The sequence below is a fragment of the Micropterus salmoides genome, unplaced genomic scaffold (assembly GCF_014851395.1).
Source record: "Micropterus salmoides isolate LMB-PRFRI ecotype aquatic unplaced genomic scaffold, ASM1485139v1 Ms_hic_scaffold_22, whole genome shotgun sequence".
Lineage (NCBI taxonomy): Eukaryota > Metazoa > Chordata > Actinopteri > Centrarchiformes > Centrarchidae > Micropterus > Micropterus salmoides.
This window is the reverse complement of record NW_024041373.1, coordinates 13,086,249-13,107,404: the sequence shown is the minus strand read 5'-3', so window position 1 is coordinate 13,107,404 and position 21,156 is coordinate 13,086,249. Positions and strand designations below refer to the sequence as shown.

Below are 21,156 nucleotides of genomic sequence, written 5' to 3'. Positions count from 1 at the left end.
AAGCTGTATCCCTACTAAAATAAACCATAAATAAATAAAACATTTCCTGTAATTGATTGCTAATGAATGCTGAAGTCATGCATGCCACATTATATAACAGTTGTAATGAACGTTTTAATATGTCTCAGGTAAACTATACTGTAAAAGGAAGGAGATACCAATGACATGATTACGGGTTAAAAAATGAAAACTTAAGAAAATGGTTGCACAAAGGGTTAATTTGAGCGAAGGCAGGTCAGGTTACCTCTGACAAAGGGTGTGACACATTCTCCTCGAGACGCTGAGCTGTGCCATTATCTGCAGATATTTCAATCACACATGACCCTCCTTGTTTGCCAACAGGAAGATTGTATCTGTTGAGAGAGAACAGCGAGAAACCAGGGTCAGTTAGAAAGGCTACAATATCTCACAATAAATCCAGCAAAGCATGAGAAATATTCTGATGAAGAGTCAGACATAACAGTCACAGTAATGAAGCTGCTAACATTACCACCGAGACTATAAACTTACAATGTAACACTATGTACACGTTATACACTATTTTCGGAGAAACTTTATGCACTGGTTGATTGGGCTGGAGGCAATGGTACGTTTGTATCTTACGCTACCGCCCAAAACCTGGGAGAGACAACAAAAATAGAGAATGGATTCCACAGCTGGATTAAAAAAAAAAAGTCCAGAAATAGGTTTCTGCACGGAGCTGCGGTGATATTCTCTAAGTTTGAGTACCTCAGAGATATGAAATTTACATAATAATGCCTGTATACTACAGATAAACCATAGACTGAGATAACCAGTAACAACCAGTTGAATTTACATGACCAAGCACTAGTGCATATGCATTACTATTTAAAATAAAACAGTATGTTAAAACAACAACATCATCAATAATAATAATATAAAGGAAACAAATCAGCCTGCAAAAACATTATTATGAGTGTAAGTGCTCATTATGTCATTTAGGATTAATTAATGATGAAAAGGAGGGCACAAACTAGATATACATTATAAACCTAATGAGTAGGAAGACTATTTTATCATTTGACCCCCCTGTGTTTCTCTGGGGAAATATACAATTGTCCTAGTCATTAATGTTGCAGCCAAAATGTTAAGTAGCTGGTCTACTTGTGTCATATTCCAGCTTTGGCAAAGTCAAGTGATTCCCTCTCTCCAATTCATCATTGACTTTATACCCGCAATATACAATAGCAGCCTCTTTACAGGGCTGTAAATTATGCAAAGGGTGCACACTCTGTGCCACACACATAAACATATTACTGTTGGGGAGTAATCTATATGATGCACTTTTGTTCCATAGGTTTATTCACTGTTTGCCTGTGAACATGTAATACAAGGAATCTGATTCTGCAAAACTCATTGATCCATTCCTTGTGATTGCATGACTGTTGAGCCCTAAAAGAAAAACCTGTCACACGTTTGCTTTAATGGCCAGATGGAAACAATCAGGGGCAATCGCCTCCTGCTAATTTGAAACAGCCTTCCAGGACGCCTCCCTGACGCAATCAAATGCATACAACTTCAGGTAAGACTAATTACAGGTGTGAAAATCATAAGAGCTGTTTGGTACACACACACGCACACACACACAGATAAATTAAGGCAAAAATGTAAACACAAATGTGAAATGCAACTTAATGTCTACGAAATACATCCCTTAGCATCCTCGGGCTCAGGGTGCCCAGTGTGTTCCTGAGGTCATTCTCCCATTCTCGGTGAGTGATCTCAGAAAACTACCACAGTTAATTTTCTCAACTCACAAAAATATAAAAAGATGCCTGTGATAACAACTGAAATGATCCAATATTGCAATCTAGGTCTTTGTGCAGCAAAAAATGACTGTTGGTGAGGTATGAAACATCACAATATGGTTACAAAACTCCCTCTTGCAAAAGGGCATTTGAGACATATTTTGGTGCTTACTACAGTAGCTTTTTATTTCGCCCGCTTTCCCTATGAGACTCGGAGAGCATGCTCACTAAGCAAACAGGATGATGTTACTTGATGAGCTCTCGTGAGCACATTGAATGCTTCACAAGTCTAATCTACATTGGTCTTGCTCTAAGGCAAAAATGACTATTTATAAAGATGACTATGACTACTTTACTTGGTCTAGTAGCTAGATAGCTAGGAATATGCCCCACAGCACCACATCAGCATTACCACCAACACACACAGACATACAAACACAAAACCACAATGGAATATGTTACACAAACAAACATATGAGTGAAGAAGAAGAAGAAAAAGAGGCTGTGTTTTTTTCTAACGCAGAGATGAAGCACTGTGTGTTTTCTCACTGGGCTCCCTTTGCGCCATTCACTGCTGGGTCTCACAGGAACAACAATAGCAAATTCCCAACTTGAGGTGAACAAACAAAAAACGTATGAATATTTCATTTTCTCCAAGCACACAAAACCACAATATGGCTGTGATCATTTTTTACTTACTCAATCATCATTTATGCATTTCTTCATCTGGCTAATGCGCTAATCATAAGTGATTTGTCATCTATAACGTCCTCATTTAGATCGTGTCTCGTGTGTGACTAATTTGGTGCAACTGCATTACTGCAACTTTCTGGAGGATCGCCACTGAAATATCACCTGAAATGTTAAGGGAGCTTGCAAATATATTTCAGCACAGCACTTTTACACAAAGGTATTTGTTAAACCTGATGGTGAGGTGTTTGTCTTTACAATCCCATTTGAACGGGCCTCCTTCCCTGGTAGCACATTATTAATGAGGGAGAATCATCATTAAAATATTACTATTGTATAAAACATCTGAAAGTATTGGCAACAGATGGCAGTAAAACATCATGCAATGTGCTGGTGCCCTTGCAACAGTTTTCACTGGCTGATGGGCTAGATGTAACACTTTTTTCCCTGGCTTATTATTCTAATCATATTTCAGATTCTTGCAAAAAAAAGCAAATGATAATGTGGAACACGTTAGTGGTGAATTTATAAAGTCATTTAGTGATTTAGAAGCAAGAATCTAGTGGTTCTGCAATGTAGAGATGATGGCTCAGTAGTGTTTCATACCTGTGAGCAGATATAATGTAAATGGGTCACTCAGATTACATACATAAGGAAGGTGTTCTTTTGAGCACAGGTTGAAGAGTTACACATCAGATATGACTGAGAACAGAAAATAAAGCCCCATATGCTTAATATTCATGTATTATTTTGAAATGTTATCCCACCACAGCACCTACTGCACAAGATGTCGGGAGGGATCTGTTTGTCTGCTGGTGCAACAAGCCCTGTATCAGACCATAATCTACACCAACACTGACTGTAATGCCTGCTGTGGCTCTGGTGCAGTGACTTTCTCACACGGAGCACTGCAGCATTTGCTGCATAATGCTGTGACTGGCAAGCCTCAATTAATTTGGGTAGCCTGTGTTCTATCATTATATCTCCAGCAATACAATTAGACAGCACACAGCAAGCCTCTTGGCATTGTGTGGCTTCACAAAAGAAATTCCCAGTGAGCAGGCAGAGCGGCTGGTTGCCTCTTCAATGAATCTTTCGTGGGGTTACTTGTCAATACAACGCTGAATACTGTGTGATTGATAAACATACGCAACCTCCGATTTGGCATTGTGACAAGAGGATGTAGATTAAAAGACAAAATGCTTAATATTAAACCTCACTTTTCACCCAGTTGCACATATGGCATGGCGTGTACCCAAAATAAATGTTTCCCCCATACTCTTCCTGCAATTAAAACCCAGCGGGCAAGTGCTATGGATGGGTTCTGTCCACTGTTAGTATAGTTCAGAAAAGATAATCAATAGCAGTTTACTAATTACTTTTCCAAATTGCAAAGAGATTACTTAATCCATTACTCAGATAAACACTTTAAGCAGCAATTAATTTACTTTTGAGTTTCCTTAGACCCTACACACATACTCCAAAAGTGAGTACTGTAGACGGACACTAAACAGCGCTCTTAGTTTTGCATGCCACTGGGCGAGCTGACACACACGTTTGTATGCCGTTAATTAAAATAACTCAGACTCCTCACCTAATCTGAAATTTGCTACTATTTTGAAATTGTAGCGTTTCTTCTCACAGCCCTTGTCTGTTTTCTTCCTTTTACAGCAGCTGTTGCTAGGCAACATTTCACACCCACATGTGCATTTTCGGATCAAAACAAAATTCAATGTGTCAGTGAATGGACTATAACATAAAACTTTTAAAAGAATCGTGAAATAACAGTCTCCATCTGCAATGCAAGTGCGAGCATCTTCACTAGTTCATTAACTGATCACTAAAATTAAATGAAACGTGCTTCATTATTAGTGTGAAACGTAACAGTGACAACATATTAGTTATTTACAGTGTTGGGCAAGTTACTTCCAAAATGTAATACATTATAGATTACTAGTTACTGTCATTTGAAAGTAATTAGTTATATTACAATATTACTGTCTCTGAATTGTAATGCTTTACACTACTTTTGCGTTACTTTTGAGTTACTTTAACTGCTATTTAACGGGTGCATTATCCTGATAGTAAGATGTGCCTGCACAGGTGGGTTCTAGTGATATGGCTGGGTCTTTGTCATTAATATTAACCTTCTGATTAATAGCAGGTGTGTGTGTGTGTGTGTGTGTGTGTGTGTGTGTGTGTGTGTGTGTGTGAAATACAATGAACTGTCTTCCCATTAAGAAAGACGCTGTGCACATTTACGCACGAGGTACAGCAGCATTACGTCATTGATTATTTGAATCTCCTGACAATCCGACAGGATCGGTCAGGATGAACTGACAGCAACCTCTCTGATCAGGAAAGTAAATCATTAAAGCAGAAACACATAGCCTATAGAAATCTATTCACGCATGATCCATCAGGGGAGCTACCGTCTCGTTAATATATAGTGGAGCTCCCCCGTAGTTTGCACCCTGCCTACAATCTCGACCATCGGATTCCCGCAACAGGAAATAATGTTACTCTTACTCATGGATTTGTTTTTTTGGTGCCGAAATGGTTTGCGGTGTTGGTGAATTATTAAAAAAACAAAACACCAATTAATTTCGACTTAAAATGCATTGTAACGCGCGTTACTGAGATTGTAATGGGTAAAATATTTCCAAATTTTATTTAGTAATGCCTTATATTACTGCGTTACAGCAAAAAGCAATACATTACTGTAATTGTGTTACTTTTGGAACGCGTTACTCCCAACGCTGGTTATTTATCAATGCCTTACCCACAACACAGTAGTAGATTGAACAGCAGCTGATACTCGGACATTAGTTTCTATCGTGGGTAAGTAATAGCTACTCCTGCCAGTGCAGTAAAGTGTACTAAACTTTACAGTGTAGTGATGTTAACACAGCATGTCGTTAGTGAACACTCCAGCCGGTCAGTTTTTGGTTGTAATGGTAATTCATTACGTATGACTATTAACCACACCCCCATTCTCTGTTTGAGAAAGAACGTTAACCAAAAACAGCAGTTAAAACTGTCTGGAGGAGGGAGACAGATTCCATGAAGGAGTGGAATGGCAGGACTGATTGGAATTTCTACCTAAGCCTATTATTGTACAAAGTAAGGTCATTTCCTAAGACCCACAAAGGTGTGGGACATTCTCAACAGAAAGCCAGGGTTATAAACTTGAGGGTAGAGTTTAAAAACATGGGCGTTTACGACACAGCAATGGTCTAGCAAAAGTCACTGTTGAGTTGCACTATAGGAATTGTAGGATCCAGTGTTTTTGGAGTTGAACCTTTAGGGAATAAAAGTCAGGACATCTCAGCTTCTGCTTCATCAATCATCCATTATTGAAAGGTTTGCTGTACTGATCCCTGGCTGATGTATGTGTACAGAAATAAATAATTAAGTTGCCTTGAGTAAAATGTGTTCTATATGAATGTACAGTAAATACAGTACAAAATATTTATAAAATCGGACATGAATAATCTCACAAATAACAAATGTGTCATTATGAGATACCATGTTCTTTTTCTTTTTTCACCGCAGTGCACCATTGTCGAAAAAGGGTGGTGGTGCAAGGGCCTTTTGGTTGGAGTGAGAGCATATTGGATCAATTTATCAGATGTAAGTTAGACAAGATGCCATTCAAGTCTAAATTATGAAAAAAAGCAAATGCAATATTTTGTGAGTCTTTCATGGGTGTATGTTGTTTGTGAGCTCCTAACATCATTTTCTATTATTATGTGACAGACAATAAAGTTTTTGGAATCTTGACTTATTTATTTTTAGATATTTTGGGTCCTTTACTTTCCGTGATCAAGCATTACACTGACATTTCAACAGCATCCAACAAAGAAGTTTGAAGAAAAGAAGAAAATTGCAGATTTAATGGTATTCATGCAGGGCTCCTACTGAAACGAAATATGTAGTGCATTTAAAACAGAAATAAAATGACAGTCTATAAAGACGTCAACATGATCATCAAAAAACCACGAGTTGCTAGACACAAAATCCTGTGTCATAAAAAAGAATATTCAGAACCACACTTGAGACACTACTCCCGTTCCTTTCACTGGAGAGAAAGAAAGTACCCACAAAAGTGGCATACATTTGAATAATCTGAATTCACCTGTGACAAGGAAAGACATGTGATGCTGCAGAATGCTATGTGCCACGCTTGCTGAGCTTTGCCTGCAAGTGAATACTAAGCACAATGGGATTCAACCAATAATGTACACACCCTCACAAATGACCAGGGGAGTATTTGGAGTCTGCCACTCTCAAACTTCAATCGTAGCCGTATTGCCCCGAACATCCCCATAGGAAACCTTACTGACATCAAAAAACCAAGCCAACAACAAACATGTCCTCCCCAAATGAAAAATGACACAGCTTCCCCCCTGCACACTCCCTTTTGTGATATTATATGGCAGCACAGGGCATTTCAGTAGAGGCGTTTTGTCTTGCCAACTTTACAGACTATACTGGAGTGCTACAAACAGGTTGTAGATTTAACATAAAACATACTTTAAAGTTGCTATGTTATGGTAATATGTTGACGGTTTCACATCTACTATCAATCTGCCTGTCCATTATGCATTCTTTCACTGGAAAACACAATGCACTACATTACATTCAAAAAATCTGCGTAACTATTGACAGTTTGCCATACCTGCTGTTTCTACACATGGTGCAGGTATAAAGTCAAAGTAAATCAAACGCAAGCTCTTCTCTGCTCATTTTAAAGAAAGGTTTACCCAGTATGTATCATGTATATGGCAGCCTATTTGGATTGTTTGGATTGCTTTAGAACAATCTTGCCCTACAAAAGCTGCTCTACAAAAGGTAAATGTGATTCATTCAATTATGTTTACTGTCAGAACAGGTTCTTGATTAAATATTAACAATGTCTTTCATCCCTTTGTTGATGAAGATTAGCAAGATGGAGTGGTGTAGACTGCCAAACAGCGGCCCTTTGTGGCTCGTAGAGAACTGCAAACAGGAATGGGTCAAGAAAACTGTTTAATACTCAGTTTTGCAATATACATATATTTTGTGCTTTACTGACATATGTTATCTAAATTGTGTTGATACTGGAGAGGAAACAACATATAGCTAAAACTTTTGAGCAGTTTAGTAGACCACCCACTAGAGTTTTTTTTTAATGTCTTTAAAATAAACCCTCCACATTGTTTAATGTGTTTTGTGCTCATCCTTGTAACTACTTCTGGCAGCAATTATGTCATTATCCAAACTACAGTGCATAAAAGCATGGATAAACATCCAGAAAGTGATGTGCCATTTTCTTTTTCATTGCACGGTGCTGTATGCTGAACAGAGGAAGAGCAGAGGCGTCATAGCACTTCTTCATGTCAGCAATGCTGCATCAGTACAAAAGGAAGCAAGCTTTTCCAGCTATTACATGAGCATGTCAACGTGGCGTTACTGTATATGTATGAACGCAAAAAGGCAAATGTTTTTTTTATGTTCTCCGTGTCATCAGGAGAAATGCTTGAGACGACAATAAGATTGGTGGGTTCAAAATAAGAGTGTGAGTGGTGGGAAATTAGAACAAAGAGGAAGATGAGTCTGTGTTACAGTGACATCAGCCAATTTGTCAAGTCGAGTCAATTTTATTTATATAGCCCATATAACAAATCCTAATTTACCTCAAGAGGCTTAACAATCTGTGCAGCACACGACACCCTCTGTCCTTAGACCCTCGATACACCCCCCCAAAAAAACACAACCTTTTAACAGGTAAAAAATGGAAGAAACCTCAGGAAGAGCAACAAAAGAGGGATCCCTCTCTCAGGACAGATAGATGCAATAGATATCATCATGTTTACAGAAAAGACTCAACAGAAAATCATAATATTTCCCTGTCCGTTCATCAGATTATTACAGCACTGCAGTGCGTCGATGCTGGCAGCAAGTTGAAGCAGCTGTATTCAGTGTTGCCAACTATCATCCAAGGAAAAGTAGGTATTCGCTGCTCAAACATGACTAGATGATGTCATGTATTCATTTGCATATGAATAAAATTGCTGAAGCGATCAAGAATAAATAGAGGCAGAGCTTAGCAGCAGGCCCCCTCTCATTTCTCCCAGTGGCTCAACGTGCGCCACAGTGCCTGAGCTGTAAGCCTGTGTGTGCACTACAGAGACGGAAGATCAACTGTGCATCAGGAAGCATTGTAATCAGACCTATTTGGATGAGACAAGCAAGAAGTGCAAATGCATGTGGCTCAGGTTCAACATTGGGTACCAAATCTGTTGCCGAATGCTCAGGAGTCAACTGTTTTCCCATGATAATCCAAAACAGTAGCTGCATTTGCTGCTTTTTTCTTTTAAGAAATAATTGTAACCAGGGAGGTGTTTTTAGAAATTGCCAAATCGGCAGAAGTAATTGCTTTTTGATTGATAAACTGATTATTACATTGTTACAGCTGAGTTACTGCAATGCAGTTCATGCACTCTACACCTTGTTTTTGGGGCAATTACATATGGCGTTATTTCTTTTTATATTTTTTGTATAATATTATACTGTATTTTTGTATCCTATTTTATAGAATTTTTTTAAATGCTAAAGAAATAATCTTTGCCAGTATTAGTTGGACAGATAAGTTTTGATATTGACACATTTTAATTTAGCAAAATGTAAAATTATTAGCCTACGGATGTGACAGCATAGAGTGGAGATCGAGGAATGCACCTCCACTTCTATGAAAAATGTACATTTTATATAGGTTGCTCTGTATGGCCATCGGCACATGGCACGTTACTTTAAGTGACGCTAATTTTGACTTTGAATACACAGTTGCAGATCAAATATGGAAGACAAGAGTCAAACACAAAACCTAATGCTTGCACAAAAAAAAGGCATTGTGTTAGGTGAATGGTAGAACTTGGAAAAGGAGTGCTGATAAAGATGGTTCAGTTGATTTCAGCTCTTAGTGTTTGTATGTGGGTGTTTTTCAATCTTTCAGATCAATTTGAGAAGTGCCTGTGATCATGTTTCACATTTTATCCTGATTCATGTAGTGTGTGGCACTGGTCCTGGCCTTGACTCGGTCTCGCCTTCCCTTGGTCTTGGACTTGAATTGGTCTCAATCCCTCAAAAGTCTTGGTCTTGTCTTGGTCTCAATACACTCTGGTCTTGGTCGTGACTTGGTCTCAGATTTTGGGTGGGCTTGACTATAACACTATCTCAGCCACAGTAAAACACTCCACAACCATTTGCAGAAATGGCCAATTTTCACAGCAGACTGAAAGGTAAATGATACTAAATCTCTCTGTGGACTATCTGTAAGTGATCTAAATGATGCTACGAGTGGTAACAGATATTTTTTGCCCCTTTTGTGCGTGGTCAAAAACAACACAACTGTAGAGTTTGGTGAAAGATAAATACACAGTCTGACATACAATAAGCTATAGTAGTTACTTATAGTTACTAATATACATTTGCTTGTTCTAACTTAAAGAAGGCAACACATACAATGTACAATTGTTTCAGACGATGAGAAAAAGAAAAAAAAATTGTGATTGTAATTTCTGTGTATAATTTTCTGAAGGAGACAGCTGAACATAATAACATAATAGAGTGGGGAGGACTGAGCACAACAATCATTTTTAAGTATTTGAACAAGTAATTGTGCAATAAAAAAATACATAGTGTGTATTTTTGTTTAGGTTTTTTGTATTTTCTCCATTCTTGTTTTCAGGCTTTGGGAAAACTGATTGAAGGCTGTTACTTTATAACAGCAGTGGCAGAGTAGGAATTAAATTGGTGAAGTTGATTTGTTTGCATTCTTTCTTTCTTTTAAAAACCGTGAGTTCTCTCATGTATGATTTTATTGGTTTTTGTGATATTTCATTGGTATGGGGCAGAGATCAACCATATAAATCCAGAAAGGTGTATCATTCTACCCCAGAAGAACTTTAAAATCATAGCCGCTCATAGCATTGAGACCTTGGTGGCTTCTTCAAATTCTGTGTTTTTGGTACTTCTGCTCTTCCTACACAAAGACATCCTGATTTATGAAAACAAGGCTAGTGTCTTATTTTTCTTCCTCACGGGTAATAACATAAATGTCATGATCAGTACTGATTACAAAAAGTATTATTTCTAAGACAGTGACAATTTCTCTGGCAGTAGAATAATAGGGAATAGAGAAGAAAGTAGGAGAGATATATCATACCGGATTGTGATTGGCATCCATCTGTTATTATTGATGTTCTTGTCTGCTGCTGCACTCAAAACATGACTGACACCACACCCAAGTTTAGCAACTGGGATCCCATCCTGAAGGAACACATGAAGGAACTGATCCACAAAGTTCTGTTCCTGAGCTGAAATGGTAAGAAAATGTGGTTAGTAAAGAGTCTCTTTTTCTGTATTACCAAGTTCAATACATTATATAAGCTACAATATTTATGACATGACTTCAGGCTTTACTGTCAAGATACTGGATCCAGAAAATGAGTCCCCTTGGTGTGTGTGAAATGAAATAAAAATGTTTCAACAAGATGATGGAGACATGGTTAGAAAAAGAAAATGATTTGACATGAGCATAGTAAGTAAGTAATGTGGTAAGTAATTATATTACGGTCAAGGCGATGGATGGGCTGCAAAGTGATCTGTAAATCTCAATCTATCTGTCCGGCAAAGCAGCAAATAGAGATGCTATATTGTACAAACATAAGCAGGTAGTGCTCAAAGGAACCTAGACATGCCCCGATAGAAGAACCTGATAAAGGTCAGTGTGTTGAGTACAAGGCCATATTTGTTGTGATCAATACCCAGCACATGAAAACCCAAGGGAGGATTCCTGCCTGCCAACAAATGCCATTGCACAACCAATAGGCCTGCTTTTGTTAAGGCAGGCAAGAACCTAGATCAACCTAGATGTTGTTGTGCATTCTACATAGCATGCAAATGAACAAACCTAGCACCAACAGTGAAATGTTTCCTCCCGCTACAAATAATTCATAACAATAAACAGTCCCAGACCTGATGAACTCTAAATGGCCCAAGTCTTAAAGACATGTTCTGACTGCATGCAACACTACTCTACTGTTTCTTTAAAGCATTCAGCTTGGCTTGCCTTGGATCACATGGCATACAAGTCAGTCACTCTTGTGCATGTGAAAAGTATCAAAATAACAGAAAAATACATTAACCAGAGAGAAATCTACCCCCCAAGGGCTTGACAAGCTTGTTTGAAAGGGCCTGGTGAACTACCATCCCTTCTTATTGAAGGAAAGAGGAACTTTCCACTGGATACTTCCACCTGCAAGGGCTTGTAGGAAATGGCTGAGGAAAGAAGGGAGAGAGGAATGATTAAAGACCGATCCCTACTGAAACCCCTTGAGACAAGAAGAGATCGCTGTTGCACTGCATGTTCTAGTATAACCTGCATAAAAACAAACACGGGGCTCCTCTTCCTTCACACCACTTGTGGTTGTCCAAAGCACTCTTTGGATCTCAGGTCAGACAGTCCTTGATGCACCAACCTGGTCTTCGCCAAATCCAAGGTACATGAAGCTATCTCGGTCTGGGCATCAAACATAAAGCATTGTCCATCTGTGATAATGGTTCATAGTACAATGAACCAGGAATGCACCAACATGAGCTGAATTATCTCTGCATTCCACAGTGCCATCATGCTGTCTTGGGCTACTCAGATAATCATCAGCTTTGTCAGACTCCTCAGTAAAGGAAAGGTTTTCACTAGCCTTTATGGCTGTGACATTTGTGCAAATATCTCCAAGTGTGGAATGTCAGATTTTTCTGCCTCAGTGATGTGGTAACTCTGATGTGCTGATCTTGTCATTAAAGTTTCCTGCATCCCATAAGGGAGGTAAAAGGTAAGGCTGATTGGCCTGGAGCTGATTGGCCTGGAGTGCCAGAGGTAAAAATCAAAGTCAAAGTCAAAGCCAACTTGTTTGTCAATTCTGTTAAACAACACAGGGCAGCTACAGTCTCTCAGAAATGTAGACTGTCAGCCGCCCACCTGCTCTTAACCCTAATGGTATTATCTTTCGGTCATCACACAAGATAGGTCGCATGCCATCCAATGTCTCTCAGAGCTTTCACAGTCAGCCCCCTCACACCCCTCTCAGACCACAGCAAAATCACTCTCTATCTGAAAAGAGCTCAGTCTAACTCTGGGGCCCCTAGTGCCTGTGAACTGTTTAACAGCACATACCCATACAGATGGACCCCAGACAGCATGGGGGCGTACCAAAAGCCTCTGGAAAATCAAAACATACATGATTTAACTCATTTATTTCTAACTGAAACATTTCCCCATAATAATTCTGGAGTAAATTCTGGTGTGGACAAAATCTATTCATCTTTTATATATTTTACATATTTTTCATCATTTGGCTCTATTGTCTAATTTAAAAGTCTCCAACACAAAATGTCAACAAAGGACCAATAACAAATGGGTTGACACTGAATACAAAAACCTAAGGAAAACTTTAAGGAAATGATCAAATGAAAAGCATAGGGACCCAGATAACCACAACATACGCTGTCAATATGAGGCCACTCTGAAACAATACAAGTACACCCTAAAAACAAAGAAAGAACAACACAGCAAGAACCAGCTCTGTGAAATTGAAGAATCCCTAGAGTCCAACCAGTTCTGGGAGAAATGGAACAACCTAAACAAAACCCAGCAGGATGAATTGGCAATCCAAGATGGAAATACTTTTAATCACTTTAGTGAATTATATAGTAATATTACCAAAAAAATGATGATCAGTAACAAGATATTCACAAAACGGAAAACTCTGGAGGCGGTGATAAAAAACAACCAAAACCCTCTGGACCCTGTAACAGAACAAGAATTAACAGAAGTCATCCAGTCCCTGAAAGGAAAAAAGGCGTGTGGTATTGATGGAATCCTCAACAAAATGATCAAATACTCAGACCATAAAATCAGATTGGCTATATACTATTCAACACTATTCTAGCAACTGGAACTTTTCCAGACATCTGGAACAAAGGTTTAATAACCCCAAATCATGAATCCAGAGATAAATATGATCCAAATAACTACAGAGGAATATGTGAATCCATTAACCTGGGAAAAATATTCTGCAACATCATTAATAAACGAATGGTCAACTTTCTTGATGACCACAATATTCTACATAAATGCCAAATTGTTTTTTTGCCAAATTGCCGCACAACAGACCATATATTTACCCTCCAGACTAATTGATCAAGAGTTAAACATTAAGAAAAGAAAGGTATATGCCTGTTTTGTTGACTTCCAAAAAGCCTGATTCCATCGGGCACGAGGGCCTTTTCTATAGCCTACTTGAAAGTGGCATTGAAGGAAAAAAATATGATTTGATTAAAAACATGTATACAAAAAGTGAATGTGCCATAAAAAATGGAAATAAACAATCAGAATTCTTCTCCCAGGGCTGGGGAGTGAGGCAGGGATGCAATCTCAGTCCAATTCTCTTCAATCTATATATCGATGAATTAGCGAACCAATTAGAGGGTTCCACAGCACCTAGCCTCATCCTGAACAACACAGAGATCAGAAGTCTGCTGTATGCAGATGACTTTCAACTACTAAAGGTTTGCAGCAGCACCTTAATTTCCTGCAGAGATTTTGTCAGACCTGGGCTCTGACAGTAAACACAGCAAAGACTATCTTTCAGAAACAATACAGAAATCAGGTTTCACAAAATTTCTATTTAGACACCACTAAATTACAACATACAAAAAACTATACTTACCTTGGCCTCAACATTACATACACAGGAAACCTCAACATGGCTGTGAAAGATCTGAGGGACAAAGCAAGGAGAGCTTTCTATGCAATAAAAAGAAACATTAAAATCTATATTCCATTTGAAATCTGGCTTAAAATTTTCCAATTTGTGCTAAAACCAATAATTCTATTTGGGGGCCAAAACTAAATAATGAATTTGAGAAATGGGACAAAACTATCATATAATCTTTCCTTACTGACTTCTGTAAGAGCATCCTGCAGGTGCAGAGAAAAACACCAAATAATCTGTGCTCTTACTAAAATACAGAAAATATCAATTAAATTTTACAATCACTTGAAATCAGTTATCCCCCAGACATACCATCACAAAGCCCTAACACACCAGGAGCTGAAACCAAAGAAGAATCCCCTCAGCCAGCTGGTCCTGAGGCTCTCTGCAGTAACAAGTCCCCAACAGCCTCAGGACAGCAACACCAACTCAAGCCGACCAAACCGATCTGACCCTAAAAAGAGTTCACAGTGGCAAATTACCCGTGTTACCACAATAAAATGTCCTAAACTAAGCAAAATCTTGACAACATACAGAGTGAACACAGCCTGGCCATAGAAAAGGGTCACCACAGACAGAGCTGGCTACCACAAGAGGAGAGACTCTGCTTCCAGTCTGACACAGGACAGGTAGAGACAGAGCTGCACTTTCTAACCTCATGCACTAAATATAAAACACTAAGACAAAAACACTTTGCAAACATTTCCCATGTATACCCCGAATTCAAATTTAAATCAAACACACAGTAACTCCCCTATTTACTGGGAGAAATGCCCAAATGTCAAATAATTGCTGCAAAATATATCTCATCATGCCATGAACTGAGGACAACCAGTGGAAACTGAGATATTTTAGTAATTGTTGTGTGTTTAAATCTTACATTTGATACAGATTTTTTGTCTTTTTTTTTTAATGAACTAATTAATTAATTTTTTTAAAAAGTTTTTTACTTTGCCTATTAATATACACACACATATACAGTTTTATCTATTTAAAAATATATTTTAATATATTATTCATTTACTTAGTTTATTTAAATTTTTTATATATTTAAATTTTTTATTTATTTAATTTTTTTAACACACAGACACACACACACGTTACTGTGTCATTTTCTTAGTTTATTTAAATTTTTAATTTTAACACACACACGCGCTTACTGTTTTATTAATTTATTTTAATTTAATATATTATTTTCATTTTCTAACATACTAACACACACGCTTATTGTTTTATTTATTTACTTTTAAATATTTATTTTTACGCAATTTTTATAGTATATATTTTTTTATTATTATAATTTTATTTTGTTTTAACACACAAAAACAGAGCAACCCCGCGGGGCCAAGCGACTTGGGATTTTAAGAACAAGACATCTTCCCCAATACTAATCAGCATGCAGTGTGTAGCTATCCACTTCGCTATGGCATATGATCGCTTGTCTTGCTTTTATCTACTTCTTCCATATGCTACATCCAGCGTAGTCTGCCGAAGCCTCCCTCTGCTGCTTGTTTGGGTGGGTGATTTGCCAGTGAGCAACGAACTTTCAAAATAATAGCCTAATAATAAAAAAATGCGTTAACGTGCGATTAAATAATTGTCGCGTTAATTAATGAATGCGTTAACACCCTAATATGGATATTTTTTCCTGTTGCCTTAATTTTGGAAGTGCAATGTTTTTTTTTAAAACTAAAAGTCAATCGTATGAATATGTTACTGACATAAACAGTGAACAGAAAATATTGCAACAAATTGGTTACAGTATTCCTGGTCTGTTGTGAATGGAGTAAATGTGGATATTGGCTGGACTGATGTTAAGATTCCCAGTCTGAATTGTTATCGCAGTCAAACCCTGCAAGAGGCCATCCTCCACAAAGAAGTTCCTTCCACCATGGATCACTGGTCTGCCTCCTCCCACCTGGCTTCCAGGAGAATGGTCACCAGATGCTGTTTACGCTGTTGCAGGTCCAATTATAACTTGGGTTCCCATGAAAACAATGGTAGAGCCACTACCATGCATCCAACAAGGTGCATGATGATTAGCTGTAAAACCATTAGCAGGGCAGTCACAAGAAGAATGACAGCAGAATCCCTGTGTCTTATTCCCACCATGTTTATTCTATGGCTGGGAAGAGTCTCAGGGAAAAACAGCTTCACCATGTAAAAGTAAGTGTGGCGGGACTCGCTTTTCTCCATGCTCCAAACAGTCTTAGCTGTAAAGCAGGGGTATGATGACAATGAGAGTTTCTCCTGGACTTGCACAGAGTCTCCAATTGAGACAGTGTTGTGGGGGAGCGACAGACAGCAACAGTGTTAATCCTTCCACACAGGCAACTAGGGTCTTTGGGAAAGAGGTGTTGTCTAAGAAGCTGTCTAAGAAGACATGCACAGACAGCAGACAACATAAGAATGCAGCTCTGTGAGGGAGACAGAGATAGAGAGACTTCCACCCTTGCACCACTGTCAGGGAAGACATGGTTGCAGGGCAGAAGACAGAACACGAATACTGCCCAGTTAGAGAGAATCAAAATGTTTCGGTATTCTCAACAAGGCACATTTCATCTGAATTAGAGAGAGTGACAGGGATCCAACTGAGCTACTGAGTGGGAGCAACACAAGGGTTTCACCCTTGGATTTCACAATGACGTGATAATTGAGCCAGGACTCTGTACGAGGGGTAGGCTGGTGTAGCTCGCTGGACTGGGACTTAGAGGTGTGTGAGCTGCAGAGACTGCCTTGAGTCTTCACGATGTGTGTGCCATCTCACATGAAGTAATGGCATGGGTGGAGGATTTGGACACCAGAAGAAAATGATGCAAAAGCTGAGCTTGTTGTTTCAAGGCTGCATGGCAACTGATACGAAAGCTCTGAACTATTACTCCAGGGTAAGTAGAGCATCCAGAAAATCCCCATCTCTTTGTTGGAAAGAGGCTATGCTTAGCTTAATATGGTGCACTCTGATAATGCTTTTTCTAAGAAGTCTTGGAGGTCTTCCCTGATATAAGACTCAACAGGGATGCATTTAACAGTGCAATATTACTAACCACTGTTGCCATATGGACCACAGGAGGAATATCTTGTTCAAATAATCCACCGTTTCCTCATGCTGGTTCTGTAGATGGGTAGGGTTCCTACTTAGCCTGATAAAATAGCAGCAGCAGTGACAAAGACGGCAGAGAATGTTTTTATTTGCCTGCAGCATTTGGTCAGTTTACACCCTACTAAGGGACACATTTTTTTCTACCATCCAGTCATTTTAAATCTATAAATGTTGACTATGTATGTGAAGTCCCCCAGGGATCAATTCTTGGTCCCTGGCTGTTCAGTTGGACCGTGCTGCCAGCAGGCCATATTGTACAGAGACACGTGTATTATCATAGTTATCCTACTGACACTACATATATATGTATATATGTCTCTTAGAGACAAACAAATGGATGTATGTAACATGTTCGTGCAACTGAACAACTAAGCAAAGATTCAGCGACAGGAAAAAAGTTGTCATCTAACTTCTATTTCTTTACTAGACAGATCAGAAACCTGGATGTAGAAAACTGTAAAAAAAAAAAAAAATTAAATTAAAATAAAACTGCATTATTATAAGAATATATCTTATCTTGTCACAGGCAGTTGCAAAAAAACATTGTTCCAGTGTTCTCTGTCTGTAGTTGGTCAACTATTGCTCTGCCTAAAAACATCTATGGGAGGACTCCAGCTTATTCAAAATGCTGAGCTGCTTGAGCAGAAAGAGAAATTAATTCAATTCCAGTCCTAAGATCTCTGCATTCGCTTCCTGTTAATTTTAGAAATGATTATAAAACTTCACCTTTTATCTGCCAAACCATTCTTGACCTTGCTCCACGGTAGATCACTGACATGCTCTGACACTCCAAGGTTATGTGATACAAGCCCTCTAGGTTTTTTCCAAGGGTTTTTATGCTTTTAGCTTCTGGAATTCTCTGAGAGTGCATTAAATATCTTCAAATGATTTAAAATCACTCAAAAAGTTTTTGATTGTTCTTTTTAACTGCAGTTGAATTCGTTTTTATTGGATTTCTTAGCATGCAATGACTGCATGTACACTGCATGTGCACTTTTAATGTTGTTTGCTCTTTTGTAAAGGTAATTTTACTTCCCTTGGATTCAAATGTACATCTGCACAATCAAATGCACTGCAATACAGTTCTGCCATAAATTCTGTCTTTAACAAAAATATTATAATGGTTTGACAGTTAATTATATTTTTTGTTGACAGTGTTGGACGTGTAAATTCAATAATATGTTTATTACTGAGGTCATCGTTAAAGTACAGGTGATGGTGTACTAGACTATATTGTATAGAGCGGTGTTTCATTTACATACATGAGGAAGGCAGAATATTAGAAACACTTCTCAATATACTGCAGTCTAGTACTCCATCATCACTAACTATGCAAAAACATATAATTTAATTAACACTTCTTGACAAAAAATCCTGAACATTACAGGCATTGAAAAAATAGAGTGTATGGCAGAAACACCATATTGGATTGCATTACTGTACTGGTGAACCTAATAAAGTGGACACTAAGGGGTGAATTCACAAAAAGATTGTGCAGTTTTTGCAGCAGCTAAACCTGCACAAAAAAGAAACAAAAGACATCTTCTAACTCTTAATGCACCTGCAAAGGGTCAAATGTACCTCTAACTGCGCTGCCAAGCAAATGGCATTGTTTCTATTGTACCTTTTTAATGTAGGCAATATGCAAAATTACCCCCTTTCTTTGCAAATGAGCCTCATTGAGGAAAGAAAAGTCAAATTCATAAAAAACAGCACTAATAGCCACAAGCAGTTAGAGTGAAATCATTAGTGTCTTGAGAGAGTCGGTGGCAACAGGCGCATTTATAAGAAGTGTCACCCCCAGACTTTCCTGTGATCATGGCAGTTGCAGATTGTAGCCAGGCAAAGCAAAAGCATATCACAGTACATCATATGCGCACAGATGGCACAGGCGCATTGGGGGAGGGGTGGGGGGCATGCACTTAAAGCACCCTAAATAACTCTGAAAAAACACTCCATACAGAGACAGTCATGGAATACGAGACATCCTGAAGATAGAAATGAAAGAAAGAGCAGGGGGGACCTTCTCTTTTAAATCAAACATTTTTACATATGAGTGGAAAAGGTTAGTTCGTGTAGAGCTCTGCATTTGTAAAAATTTTTGATGTCGTGGGATATGCTACTTAAGTACACTTTAAGAACAAATATTTCACTTTAAGAACAAATATTTCTGGAACCGCTACATAAAATTGCTGATGAACATTTAACAAAAGCCAAACAAGGGCAAACCTCAGTGTGTAAATCAGGTTTGCTGAAAGCATCTGGAGGGCATACTGTACATTTTAGTTTACTCCTACACGTGTAAGAACCACAATGAACTGATGCGCCATACCAAACGTTTTTTCCCCCCACATATACATTCACATATCTGTGCTTTGATATTTCAATATTTACCTTGCTGTACGGATGTAATTATTCCTGCATTCCTCTACCTCTACCCTACCGTCATTTGTCATATTTTTTGTATTTGGCTGGTAAATACCGTACCTTGTGATGGTAGGAGAAGGACCTACGGAAAATCAAATCTCTAGTTTTTGGCATGAAATGAGGAGATCTAGGGATTCCTGCTAATTCAAAGAAATACATTATTATTTACATATGTCCCAACCATAACTTCCCTGTCTCAAACAATTATTTTTGATCATTTTTTGTTTGTGGTGTGTTTAAAACACTTAATTTCATTTGATGCTTATTTTCAGTATTGTGACTCAAGCAAAAGTCCCTACAAGATGTTTGTAATGCTTGTCACCTTGAACAGTGGGAGTGAAATGTGTAAGTCAGAGGTATTTCTACGGCTGGGAACCAAAAATCAATTCTGCAATTATGGCACGCAGTTTTGCAAAGTTACAGAAATGTTTAACTAAACAGTCTGATATTTTATTGTAGCATTTTTAGATACATTTTCTGTACATTCCTTAAAATATTGGAAAAAACATAAAACCATTACAGCATGAGTGTGTAGCTAATTTACAAGTATAAGCATAATAATGCTTGGCACATAATCATCTATAGTTTTGCTAGACTACAGATTCAGTAGAGACTGTCTAGAGTTAATGAATGCTGCAGCAAAACACCAAAAATCACACAGACACAACTTCCTTCTGCGACAATGAGTCTTTTGTCTCCTTTTCAAACCTGTTGTTTCCACTGAGTGCCATAACTCATTTGTTGACAAATATTATTTACTATAGATGTCAATGTTGCCCCATCTTTTATTTTTCTATTTTTCTCCTGTAAGGATATTGTTCCCTGTTGTCCCCATGGCCCTGTTACTCTGCACTGAGCCTAACAGAGCGTTCGTCCTTTTGTCGGTGCCTGTCACCTGCTCTCTCGCTCTCTCTCTCTCTCTCTCTCTCTCTCTCTCTCTCTCTCTCCCCACCTCCGCGTATTTCTCTTCTCGAGCTGACAATTGAAGTCCAGGGGGAGACTCACGTGTTTGCTTCTGGGAGAGGTGTAAAAAGGGGAGCGGAGAATAAGGAGCAGGTCTGGCAAAGAGATCCTCCGCATCTCAATGCATGTCTTATGGTTCTCTTCTGATTAACTTTGTCTGTTTGATCTCTGGAGTTTTCTTTTCAGTTCCTGTCCTCTGATGTGAAAAAGATGGTGCACTATAAGCCAGGAAGCATTACTAGATAAAAGGCACAGTGCCCTCTATGTATGCTTTCTGAACATTCATCTTTCTTCATGACAAAGCTCACAGTCTGCTGTCTGGCTTCCATATGCTGCCGTATTGAAATAATTGTAAATAAGATTTGGGATAAAGAATAGAGAAGGTACT

The 21,156-nt window shown here is 38.4% G+C and overlaps 1 protein-coding gene across 1 annotated transcript in view; it reads right to left on the bottom strand.

The window, feature by feature from the left end:
• Window positions 1–21,156, bottom strand: part of eys (eyes shut homolog) — a 175,965-nt gene that overhangs the window by 32,493 nt on the left and 122,316 nt on the right. Inside the window, exons 41-42 of the mRNA XM_038737244.1 lie at window positions 10,669–10,819; window positions 245–353 (exon numbers count right to left, since the gene is read on the bottom strand). Coding sequence (XP_038593172.1) covers window positions 245–353; window positions 10,669–10,819 — 260 coding nt within the window. The remainder of the gene's footprint in view (window positions 1–244; window positions 354–10,668; window positions 10,820–21,156) is intronic.